Here is a 13,202-nt window from a genome sequence, read left to right on the forward strand (position 1 = left end):
ATTATGGTGCTACTTAATTATTTGATAAAGTTCTAGGAAAGGACTATATGAATAAATTATCTCTGATCTTTGTATTTTGGAAGGACCTACCAAAATCTGAGGAAATTCTGAAAGTCTTGTTTTTTTCCTCCCAATGACCAGTATGTAAATCAGCAATTCTATCCATCTGAGCATCTGTAAGTAGAATTTTCCTGAAGAGCACATCAATGGTAACACTCTTCCTGTACTTTCCTTCTGCACAGATTATCCTGTGCTTAGAAACTATAAACGTGAAAATTTTTGTTTTCATTTTCTCTTAAGTAGTTTTCACCTGTGTTCACTTTGGATCATGAGTGGCAGGGAAGGTCTGACATAGAAAAGTAGTATGTAGTGTGACTTGTTGCTTTATGAAGTAAACTATACTTAACAGGAAGACCAGATGGCATACTTTTTTATCATCCTATTGGAATACAGCTGTTTTATTATCTACTTGATTACACTGCAATTGCCAGCAGGAAAACAATGTGCAGACATTTTTAAAAACACATTTAAAATGAGAGGAATTCTGGTGTCTTTTGGGGTTTTTTTAGTCCTAAAGTAAAATCTCAATGTCTCAAGTCTGCATTTAGGCAACTCTATTTATCAGGATTTTAAAAGCAGTATGTCTTAGCATATGGTTTTTTTTGGGGTTTTGTTTTACTTAAATGTTTACTTCTATTTTTGAGGTTTTAACATGGTCTTCTTTTGTAATGTCAATTTTATTAGACACCATACATACATTTTCATTCTTTAGCTAAAACATGTATTTGTGTGCACTAAATTTTAAAACATTAAAAATTATTTCAAGATAAAAAATATTGCTAATATACTTAGTATATTACTAAGTAATTATAATTTTTTTCTAAGTAATTATAATTTTATCAAAAAAGACATGCTTAAAGGTATTTATTGGATCGCTCATGATAAAACAAAAACATTAACACAAAAAAGGCAACACTTATCTATGCCTAAAATGAAAGCGAGTAAATGCTTGCATAGTTTAAGTCAACTCAACCTCAAAGAATGGTTTCAAACTATCAAATGTACCCATCTACACAAATATATCTACGTAAATATATATATATATATATTCTTATAACTTATAGGAAAAGAGATATCCTTTTCTGGGAGGTGAGTATATATTTTACAAATAACAGGAGATAAATTTACAGAATAATTGATGAAACCGATGTGTTTTTAGTTTTCTTTTGTTTACCTGTTATTTTCTGAATTTACTAAAATGAAGTCTTTTATAAGTATTAGAGAACAAAACACAGAAAGTATTTATTTAAAAAAAATATTGCTTACCTTCAAAAAAGGAATGACTTCTTTCATAATGGCTTTAATTTGCCGGTCCAGCTGCTGAGTATCAATTCTAGGACATGGAACAGTAGAAACTTCACTTATAAGTTGTTGTGAACCATGATTTTCAATAGGAGTTTCTATTTTTAAAAAGAAAATGATTCATTAGCAAAATAAAGCCTGTGACATTAGACATATGCATTATTCAGAATTCTAAATATTGAAATCTGATGATTTTATGCTGAAATAATACAAAGGAGAATCTATATAGTTTTAGCACCCTTAGTTAAAAGAAAGTGGTAATAAAACTATTAGGCATCAGGTGAGGCTATACATTTTCTTTACATATAGAACAGTAGTTTTTGTACTTTTACTCAACCGAGAACACACCTTCTAAATTAGTAACCGTACTTGTGGCGGCAGCACCATCCTCATCCTCAAGAATCCTGCAGGTGCATCTTATATTTGTGCTACTTTCAGCCTCAGTCTTCATACGCTCGTATTCCCTCATTCTGGCTAATGCCTGATCTAAGTGAATCACAGTGTTACCTACATATGAAACAGAAACATTTTGAGAATATATAAAGCAAACTTTACCATGTATTCCTCACAATGTATTAATTAAAAAAAAAAAAAAAGGGTCTGACCATAGGTAAGGAAAAGTAGCAAGTTCCAAACACTATACTAGTTGGGTGACTTGGCACATATTACTCTTTTAGATTCTGAAGCCCATATTGATTTCATAGTCACTATGTTGCTTCATGTAAACAGTACAAAAGAAAATAAATCCCAAGATGTCACCCAAATTCTGATGAAAAGGATCTAACTGAATGCACGTAAAGAAGGTAAGGAAAAGGCCTAAGAAAGAGTTCCCAGTTTTCCTTCATCTACTTTAGACAAAGCTAGGGGTGAAGGATTTTGAGAAAAAAAAAATCAGTAAATGAAACAAAACAGATAGGACTCAAAGTCATTTTGGTAACTCAGAAAGGGGGAATAAATGAAGGAGACAGAGCGGGCCACAGAGAGATTTGTCTCTATAATGGGATGAGATCAGTTCAGACTTGATTTCCTCAGAAGAGAGCTAGGCTTAGAGTCCGTGATAGTCACTGTAAGGCAAAAGACTTACTGCTTTGGTAAAAGGTGCATACCTAATAACAGGGCAAGGCTTGGCCCCTTTCTTTGTAGGCCTTTGGAATCATCTAAATCTAATTATCCTATGAGCAAACACTAGAATAATAGGACGTTAGATCATTTTATCAACTAAGTACCCTAGAGGTCTGAATGATCGAACCTCCGGTATCTCAATAGGCCACAGCCAGGAAAACAAACTGAGCATGTGTTTCTTTTCCCGAGTCTCCTTTCCAAGTCCTGAGATTCTGGCTTTTATTCTTTCCTTTGAATTATATACCCCACCAAGCATCTGTTTTACTAATGATGAAAACAAAAAGTAATGCATCAACGTACATTCAGAATTACCTGGGTTTCTCACTGGATTATCTATGCTAAGAAATTTCAGTTCTTACAAATTAGGAAGTGAATATTATTGAAAATGTGATTGGATGAGGCCCTGATACCTCTAAATTTTTCCCATTAACTAGAAAACTTTAAGGGAAGTTAACATTTCTTGAGCTCCTATTAGACACGCTAGAAAGTTCTATATATTTTTCAAAGAACATAGAGCAAGATAGGTTAAGACTCCCATTTCCTTAGAATATGCAGTCAGAATATGAGATGATTTGTCAAAGGCTAAAGAGTTAACAGGAGATTCTTGACTTTACACTGATAGACTTTTAAGTCCAGTCTTTCCACCACATTTTGCCTTTTTTGGACTTTTGTTTCTTAATCAATGTAATTCAAAGGCTGTATTAAAGTCATGTTCCTAAGATTATAAAAAATTCTGCTTACCTAGATCATCTGTTGCAAAAGGCTCAAAATTTGAAGATACAGACATGACGCTAGCATTATCAGCATCATTTTGCTCACTTATTTTATGTGTTTCTCTCTCAAAGTTCTTCTCAAAAGTTTCCTAAGTTATAGTTTAAAAAAAAATAAAAATCACTAATATTTCTTTTAAAAATTTTATGACAAATATTAAAAATTTAATATAGAAGCTAAGTATTTGCATAAAACTATATACTTAAAATTGTGATATAACCAAAGCTATTAAAGGTTGAACAGCCACAAAGAACATTAAAATATTAAGTAACCTTTCAGAACATGTATCATTGAGTAGATGAAAATACACAGAGCCAGCTGCTGATTAAATTTTAACTTGGAAAAGTAAACATTTTAAATTATTTCTACACCCTCAGGGAAATTCTCCCATCTCTGAAGCCTAACAATGCCTAGGACCTTACTATATCTGGTTTTATCAAAAGAAAAACATGACAGCATCATTCATATTTTTTAAAATGAACTTTATTGAAATATAATTTATATACAACAGTGCACCCACTAAGTGTACACAGTTTGATGAGTTCTAAAAAAAAACATACGCCCATGTAACCACCTTCCCTAAAAGACCATTTCCATCAGCCCAGAACGTTCCTTTGTATCCTTCTGTAGTCAGTCTCCACTACACCCCACTCATAATATTTCTATCACCACAGATCGTCTTGCTGGCTCTAGAACAATTCAGTATATACTCTTCTGTGTCTGGCTGCTTTTCTTTCACTCAATATGTTTCTGAAATTAATTCATGTTGTCATATTTTAGAAGTTCATTATTTCTTAATGGCTGAATAGTATTCCACTGTAAGCATATACCATATTTTATCCATTTATCTGATGCTCCAGTTTGAGGCTATCATGACTAAAGATGCTATGAACATTAGAATACAAATATTTTTGTGGACTTAGGTTTTCATTTCTCTTGGATGACTATCTACAAGAAAAACTGGTCACATGCCAAGTTTATATTTAATTTTTTTTTAAGAAACCGCCAAATTGCTTTCCAAAGTGGTTGTACAATTTTATAATCTCATAAGCAGTGTGAAAGTTCCAAATGCTCTACATTCACACCAACACTTCTAATTGTCAATCTTTTTAATTTCAGCCTTTCTCGTGCATGGGAGGTAATTTCTCCTGTGGCTTTAACTTGCACACTGGCCACTGTTTAGAGATCTTCTTCCTGTAGTGCCTGTTCAAATCTCAAATGCTCCTATTTTACCAAGTCGTTGGTCTTATAAGTGAATTGTAAAAGTTCTTTATGTAGTCGGGATTTGTCATTTCTATATAGTCCTTGTCAGATATATGTACCAAGATTATGTTCTAATGGTGTCTTTTGAAAAGCAAGATTCTATTTTTAATGAAGTCTAGTTTATCAATTTTTTTCTTTTCCAGTTAATGCTTTGTGCACCCTTAAGAAATCTTTGCTTATGTTAAATCATGAAGATTTTTTAAAGACGTTTTATAGTTTTAGACTTTTCAGGACTTTAATTTCAAAATAATTTCTGTGTATAGTGTGATTAAGGGGAGTCTCACATTCTAAAACTCATTTCACAACTGTGTTCTTTCTCCTAGCTATTAATTTTTTAAACTTTTCAATTATGAAATAAAAGTTCTATCTCTGATTAAAGGAAATTTAGGCATTATGGAACATGTTTTAGGAAACGGAACCATTTTGTTCCTCCTTCAATGAAAATTGGAAAGTAGATGTGCTTTTGCCATTTTATGGCACTTGGAATACAGGATACAAAGTGTTTCTTCCTCTCCCTAAACTTCAATTCTTTTTTTTTAAAATATATTTATTTATGATAGTCAGAGAGAGAGAGAGAGAGAGAGAGAGAGAGAGAGGCAGGCAGAGACACAGGCAGAAGGAGAAGCAGGCTCCATGCACCAGGAGCCTGATATGGGATTCGATCCCGGGTCTCCAGGACCGCGCCCTGAGCCAAAGGCAGGCGCCAAACCGCTGCGCCACCCAGGGATCCCTAAACTTCAATTCTTAATCCTCTTTGACTTCTAATTCTCAGATGCCTTTTACTTTTCTCTTTCCTGGCCATAAAGGCTCTTACACACTCTGAAATATGTCTCTGAAATATGTCTATGCTAGCTCAAAAGACCTTGGCCTGGGGTGGCTCAGTCAGTTAAGTATCTGACTTTGGCTCAGGTCATGATCTCGGCATCCTGGGATCGAGCCCACATTGTGCTCTCTGTTCAGCAGGGAGTCAGCCTTCCCTCTCCTTCTGTGATCTCTCTTGTTCTCTCTCATATAAATAAATAAAAATCTTAAAAAAAAAAAGACTTTGGCATAGAAACCTGGGAGAATGAGAGTCTGTATCTGTTCAACAGGGAAACTACTAGCCATGTGGCTATTTATGTTAAAATTTAGTTCCTCGGTCCCATTACCCACATTTCAAGTGCTTGATAGCCTATGTAGCTAATGGCTACCATATTAGACAATGCATATATAAAACGTTTCCATCGTTGTAGTAAGTTCTACTAGACAGCACTGCTCTAGATAGCTGAGTAGGAACACTGGATGTTGTGCTGCTGCTGATTAAAGAGCACTAATAAAGGGAGGATGTTAAATTAATTACAAATTTAAGTTCTGGATGAAAAATTAAAGAACTGATTTAGTTATTTAAAAATAATACTAAAATAACAAGTACAGTTATTTGTGCCGGGTCTGTGTGGTTATGGGCTGAATTTCTCTGTTCCCCCCCAAATTCCTATGTGGAAGCCTTAACTCCCAATGTATTAGGAGGTGGGGCTTTTGGGAGGTAATCAAGTTCTTAGATGAGTTAATGAGAGTGGGAGCCCCCATGATGGCATTAGCGCCCTTTTAAGAAAAGACACACCAGGGCAGCCCTGGTGGCTCAGCGGTTAGCGCTGCCTTCAGCCCAGGGTGTGATACTGGAGACCCAGGATTGAGTCCCACGTCAGGCTCCCTGCATGGAGCCTGCTTCTCCTTCTGCCTGTGCCGATCTCTCTCTCTCTCTCTCGTGATTAAATAAATGAAATCTTAAAAAAAAAAAAAAAAAAAAAGAGACATCAGAGACATGTGAGGACACAGGGAGAATATGGCTATCTGCAAGCCAGGAAGAGGGTCCTAACCAAGTACCAAATCTGCGGACACCATGATCTTGGACTTCCCTCTCTACAGAACTGTGAAAAATAAATGGCTGTTGTTTAAGGCATCCAGTCTACAGTATTTTGTTGTGCCAAGCCCAACTAAGATACCTACTTATTAAGGTCAGTATCTTTACATTTATTTAAGTTATCAACAGTTAGTTCTAAGGAAAAACCTCTAGAATCTTGTCAGGTTAACTTTATCATACATCGTATCTCAATTTTCAACTTGCTATTTATTGATAATAAAGGCCAATGTGCTCAAATATTTTAAAATAACAAAATTAATACCATCTATATAAAATCTGGATAAAAAGGGAGGCAATGGAGTTACAGGAGGCAGAGAAACCATTCCTGCTCTCACCAAGTTATTTCAGTGCATAATAAACTTTAATATAACCACATATTCCCTATTTATATATATGGCTGGACCACACTTCATTTTCTACAAAAACAAGTATATAATTTTCATCAGTTATAACAACAATCCCAAGAAATACTTACATTAATTTATATTTGACATTGTAAAGTGATTTACAACTTATCATTTTTAGACACAAGTTTGTGTTCAGCATAGCAGTGGAGTTGGGAGCAGAAAAGAGGACTTGGGGAAGTAGTTTTTAAACACGTTAAAAAAAAATAAAAAAATAAAAAATAAATAAACACAAGTTAAAAAAAATAAACACAAATTAAAGAGCAAAAATTCAGAAAAAGTCCTCAACAGTTACAAGGAAATTACTAAATGTGAAAAAAAAAATCTTTTGAGGAAATACTATCTTATCAAAAAAACATACAATGCTAGTATATCAGCAATGGGCAGAAACAAAGTAATACCACTTCCAGCTCTCTACATAGAGCAGATATTTGGCATTCTTATCCATGAAAATCAACATACTAGAGCTGGCATAGAAAAGAAATGTATTTGCCATCCCAGGACCCCATAATATCTTTTATAATAGAATTACAGTCCAAACCTTTAAGTAGGTGTTTTCGAAATACCTAGCGTATTACCTCTTCACTATCCTAGCAGTTTGCCATCAAGTCATTCACTGGCTTATGTGCTATGTGGGGGCTACTGAAGGACACAGTTTATTGAAAATATATGATTTCCCTCACCACTCTTTTCCATTCCCCAAGCTCCTTTACTTCATTCAAAATTTTCTTCATAAAATTGAACACATTAAATTACATGTTTTTTCCTGGATGACGTTCTTTTTGCCCAGGCTTCTCTTCAAACCCAAAGACTTGATTTATCTTGTATTTATTTATTATAGAGTTCTGTGATCTGACTACAGTCTGGTTTACTGAGTACCTTAAATAAACACAAATTTTTACTAAATGTCTGTTGTGAGTCAATTCCTTATATTGGGCACCAGAAATACAAACACAGCTATTTTACATCTTATCATTTATCTATAATTTTTGGTGTTTGCTGATATATTTTGAGTTATATACCTCACCTCAAGATAATGTGCTACACTTAGCTTTTTAAGAAAGCTAAAAACCAAGTATCGAGTATATTCACAATTTATAACAACTTACTTCTGTTTACTACATACTAAAATTACAACTACATTCATTAATCATTATCAGCTTACATCATCAGTGGTAGCAAGGCTTTCACTGGGGGTAAGCTCTGAGTTTGATGCTATCCAAGTACCAGAATTCACTGACTTTACATTTTCTCCTTCTTTTTCATGGTTCTCAGAAATATGTCTGGTTACTATGTCCTAAATAAGAAAATAAGATAGTTACTTATGTAAAACATTTATTTTTTATCACCAATTTAAACGCATAAGTAAACAGGTAAGTAAATACAATACTCCTTATCTCATAGCTTAATTATGAGGAAGAAGTAACATTTAAGGTAAAACACTAAAGAAACTTCTCAAGAAAGACTTTATCTAAAGGCTACTTAAGCTATACAATAAGTTTTAAAATGGCAAGGAAGCACATGAAAAACATCATAACACATATGGAACAGGATGTACTTCAGTGTAAGAAAGCAAACAGTAAAATCATGAAGAAAATCGGTACCAGAAAGGGTTAAAAAAGAATGTTGGGTACCAGATACCTGCAATGCATATAAAGCCCTTTGTCTCAAGTAGTCTGTATTAAGTAGCTGAAGTTCATGGAAGAGTTCAATAAGAAAATGTGGATGAGATTCATTTTGAGAAATTAATGTAGCTACTTCAGAATAAATAGTATCCCGCAAAGCTTCAAACATGGAAAAATCACTCCCAGTTTCTGGAAGATATAAAAGATCAGGAAGGTAATAATGATAAAATACATTCCTAACAATTTCTAATAGCTGGTATCATTATTTAGGTTTAAATTACTTAAAAATCAGAACAGACTCCATTCTATTTCAGGACTTCTAAAGTAGAAAAAGAATCTTAAAAATTACCAAGATAAAAATAGTCTCAAAAATATCAAGATATATACTATAGAGAAAATACTTAAATGTATGAATAATATTACCTAGCATTACTGGAAAATTTTACACATTTCATAGGAATGACCAGTGGAAATCTTTCAGCACTTGAACGGAATTTAACTACAAATAACTTTTTTTTTTTGCTAATACGAACTTTGTAACTTTGTTACAGAGAAGGAAATTCTTTTAGTTAATATTTAAAATAAACTGAAAGCTGGCAATAAAAGTTACTATTTTAAGGTCTATTTAGTTAGGACTACTAATTCTCAAATCAGCTATGTTGCATTGATGGAAAATTGAATTTGTGAGGGTAACACAATATAGGTCAATTTTGCTAGTATCTTACTCAGTGTAAGTCAGACTGGCATGATCCAATACACATTCTTAGTTCCACAAAATCTAGGCATCACTCAACAATTCTGCTATATGTGTTTGTTAACACAGAATTATCACTGTTAAAGGTATATATTCAAACCTTTATTGTTAAGAGTGCTAATTAGAAACTTCCCATTTTGAGTTCTCTATTAAAAAAAAAAAAACCTCTAGAGCACCTGGGTGGCTCAGTCTGTTAAGCATCAGACTCTTGATTTCTGCTCAGGTCATGATCTCAGAGTCGTGAGATCAAGCCTCACACAGGCCTCCACAGGCCTCAAGATTCTCTCCCTCTGCCCTCAACCCTCCCCACTCTCACACGTGCACACATGAACTCTTCTCTCTCTCTAAAATAAATAAACTCTTTAAAAAACAGAGTTTATTTTAGAGAGACACAGAGACCTAGGCAGAGGGAGAAGTGGGACTTGATTCCAGGACCCCTGGATCACGACCTGAGGCAAAGGCAGATGGCTCAACCACTGACCTACCCAGGTGCCCCTAAAATAAATAAAATATTTTTAAATAAATAAAATATTTAAAAAAAATCTCTAAGTAGCTAGTCTAGCTATCAAACTCTGTACCCTTTCTAGAGCAACAGTAGAACCATGGGTAGCTAAATATTTGGGTTCTGCAAATATGTGTGACAAGTTACCAAAGAAAAAGAATTTAAAATATTGAGTAAATATATTGTGCTTTTTAAATAAATATACAAAGATTGTAAATATTTAATTCACTTTTTGCAAGAGAGGGTAAAAATATGCAAAGCAAATGAGGCCTAAAGAAAAAGCTTCCTACTAACTTACATCTTATATCTTAACATCTTCAGGTCCTAATTTCTACAATTATTATAAAATAATAAATATAAAATATTAAAAGTTACGTTAATAGTTTTAAAATATTCAAATATGGTATAAGTAGGAACTAAAATTATCTCTGTAGTAAATCTTTACCTTAAAGGAAAAATCCAAGTAAGAAGATATAATTTAATATGCAAACTTCCAATTTATATACTGTAGTTTGACCAATTAGAAAATGTTTATTTCAAAGATATCATAAAGTATATTTAATGACATCTGTCATACCTCCATATATAAAATTATCATTTTAAATTATGTATCATTAAAGATGAAATTATTCCTGAATAATGAATTATGCTGAACACATGCTTCACTGCCCACACTTCCCTAGCCCTAAAATAGAGGTGGAGAGTTTTTGCCAGTTTCTCCTCCTAAACTAAAATGCATTAGTGTAGGCTAGCAAAACCCTTGATCTCACTCAGGTTTCTCTGAATCCATCTTATTTTTATCCTATTTTCAGAGTTCTTTTCTTTAGGAAGTGTCAAAAATATAATTCAAGTGTTGTCTGTGCTAAATCTTTGTTTTTCTTTTTAGAATCTCCTAAGATTCATAACAAGCTTTTTCACTTATGTATAGTGCAGGAGGCATTAATATTTATAATTTATAATTCTAAGTCACACAGAAACATGTTTAAAGAAAATACACAGTGTAAAGACAAAAACGGTATTTTGGAATCTTTGTAACTTTCCATGTATTTTTATTTATCATGGTCTTTGCATGTCATCGATTTTATTTAATGGTTTATTGGCTTTTTTTATAGATACTGACTAGTAATGAAAAGTAAGCACAACAGAAGTTACACACAATACTTAACACTGCAAATCACTGTAAAGCTAGGGAAAAAATTGTTTCAAAAAACATTAATGCTTTTAAGCATTTAAGAAATATAAAATAAGTAACTTCAAATAAAACAATCAATTTAAAAAAAATTTTTTTCTACTATCCTTATGAATGTGTTGGCTATGTTACATACAGTAATTGAAAATGAGAACAAGAAAATTTTACCACCCAAGAATTACAAATGAAAGCCTTCAGAATTTTATGAATATGAATTCTCTCTCACTTTTACTAGCCAAATGACATATATACACTAAGCTATATCTTAAAAAAAAATCAGAGCAATAAAAATAAGAATATTTAAGACTAATGGAAAAAAATTAACAAAAAGTGGACACCAAAACTAAGCAGGTTGTTACCTGGTGCTTCATTGCATGCATTTCTGTTAGACTGCTGTAGTATTCTCCTAGCATGTGCTGTAGGAAAGGGCAGACATAAGGATGAACATAAAATGTGTATGAATAGTAAAGACAGGGTATATAATATGAATAAGTGAATTTTTTTTTAATAAAAGCAAATTTCTTTAAAACTGTTTGCCTGAACTGAAATATTATCACAAAATATGGTTTATAATTTGTTTAAAAATTTTAGTAGGGAAAATATCAGAAGACTTGCTATAAGCTTATATATAAACTTAATGTGACTGATGATGGCTATCACATAATAAACTTCTGCTGTTCACTCTCAGAAGCATACACATCAAAGTGAACCTCCTACAACTCCTGAGGGACAAGAGGACTGTAAAATTCAGTACTAGCAGTCAAATATGCTGCACCCCAGTAATCATATAACAAAAACCATTAGTCTATGTTATAAAGAATCTGAAAGTAATGATTAAATCTAAAAATAAGTCTTTGATGAAAATGAATATGTAAATACACACAAGGTATATTTTATACAATTCAAGGATTTGTTTAGTGCACCAAAATTCAATCATTATAGTTTTCTAAGTAACAGTTATAAGGTCTGAAGTCCTATAACTATTATTTAGGTAACTTGATAATCCAATTAATTAAACAGCCTGCCTTTCAATTTAGTGCCGTTCCCCAACTTCCACCAACTGTTTACTCTTTGAAGATCTCATTCTTCGATAAAGACGATGAGATGAGATGAAAATTACTAAATTTTGTAAAATGTAGGGGTTGTGTCAGAATTGATAGTTTTGCCAAAAGGATCCTAGACTTGAGAGAAGGCCAAGATTAAAACGTTCACTCTGCCATTTCCTAGCAATAAGACTGTGAGGAAGTTGGTTCAAAATACAAACAAATGTGAGGTTTCTTTTCTGATTAAATAAAAAGAAATACTTAATTATGAAAGGTTTAGAAAATACATAAGAGTTTAAAGATCATAAAATCACTCTTAACATTTTGATATACTTTCTTCTAGTCTTTATGCATTCCAATTTTTGTTTAAACATAGTTGGAATCATACTGTTCAGACAACACTGAACCCCAACTTTTTTTCCTTTTTGTTTCCTTAGCATAGATAAGTACAATTACTGAGATAAGGTCACAACTTTTGAAGCTTTCAAGAAAAACAGTACCAGTTTATGTTACTAGCTCTTTATGAAGCTGGGGAAAAAGCAGGGATACTGTGACCATGTTTCCTCATCTACAAAATGGAAAAACCAATTCAAAGCACTATGAGGCTCAAATGAGAGGAGTACATTTGTTTAGTTTTTAAATAGTAAAGCATAATACAAACAGTACTACTACTCTGATTTTTTACCAAAGCTCTTATTGACACCTGAGAGCTGAGGATCTCTATTTACTGCCCCCTCACCATGTTTCTTTGAGATGTACTTGTTATGAATCAGGAAAGTACCAGTACTTAGAGTACAACAGTGGCAAACATGTACAACTCCATTCCTTCATTCAATCAGCACATACTAAGTGCCTACCATGTGTCCAATGCCATGGGAACATTTAAGGCACAAATATGAAAAGGTATTTATCTGCTGCCAAGAGGCTAAAAAAGGTGACAAAGACACTTAAACAAGCACGAGATGTGACACGGGCAACAGAAGAGATTTACACAGGCTACAACAGAAACAAGAAAGGAGAAAGAGAAACTTATCTGAGCTTCGATGTGATGCAATTTCAGAGTTGCAGAATTAATCTTTAAGACTCCAGTAGAGAAAAAGGCTTACAAAGAGCAAAAAGGACTGGAGGCAGAAGAGACACCTGCTGCGGTGAGAAACAGCATGATAGCTGTGGGAAAACTTCAGTTCTGTGCCAGGGAAAGAGGCAACATCAAGGCAGAGGGTGGGGAGAAAAGAGCCTAGATACGCAAGAAGGAGCCAAATCTCCA

At 33.3% G+C, this 13,202-nt stretch overlaps 1 protein-coding gene across 19 annotated transcripts in view; it reads right to left on the reverse strand.

Annotated features, from left to right (window-relative positions):
- The window catches only part of PCM1 (pericentriolar material 1), an 88,022-nt gene that overhangs the window by 23,027 nt on the left and 51,793 nt on the right, over positions 1-13,202 (reverse strand). For 14 of the 19 annotated variants that reach the window (XM_055334982.1, XM_055334973.1, XM_055334975.1 and 11 more), the window contains 6 exons: positions 11,252-11,308; positions 8,464-8,636; positions 7,988-8,119; positions 3,226-3,346; positions 1,711-1,869; positions 1,327-1,460 (listed from right to left, as the gene is read on the reverse strand). In XM_055334982.1, coding sequence (XP_055190957.1) covers positions 1,327-1,460; positions 1,711-1,869; positions 3,226-3,346; positions 7,988-8,119; positions 8,464-8,636; positions 11,252-11,308 — 776 coding nt within the window. The remainder of the gene's footprint in view (positions 1-1,326; positions 1,461-1,710; positions 1,870-3,225; positions 3,347-7,987; positions 8,120-8,463; positions 8,637-11,251; positions 11,309-13,202) is intronic. The other 5 variants (XM_055334978.1, XM_055334979.1, XM_055334987.1 and 2 more) reach the window with 1 other exon arrangement.

The sequence above is a fragment of the Nyctereutes procyonoides genome, unplaced genomic scaffold, assembly GCF_905146905.1.
Source record: "Nyctereutes procyonoides isolate TBG_1078 unplaced genomic scaffold, NYPRO_anot_genome, whole genome shotgun sequence".
Classification (NCBI taxonomy): domain Eukaryota; kingdom Metazoa; phylum Chordata; class Mammalia; order Carnivora; family Canidae; genus Nyctereutes; species Nyctereutes procyonoides.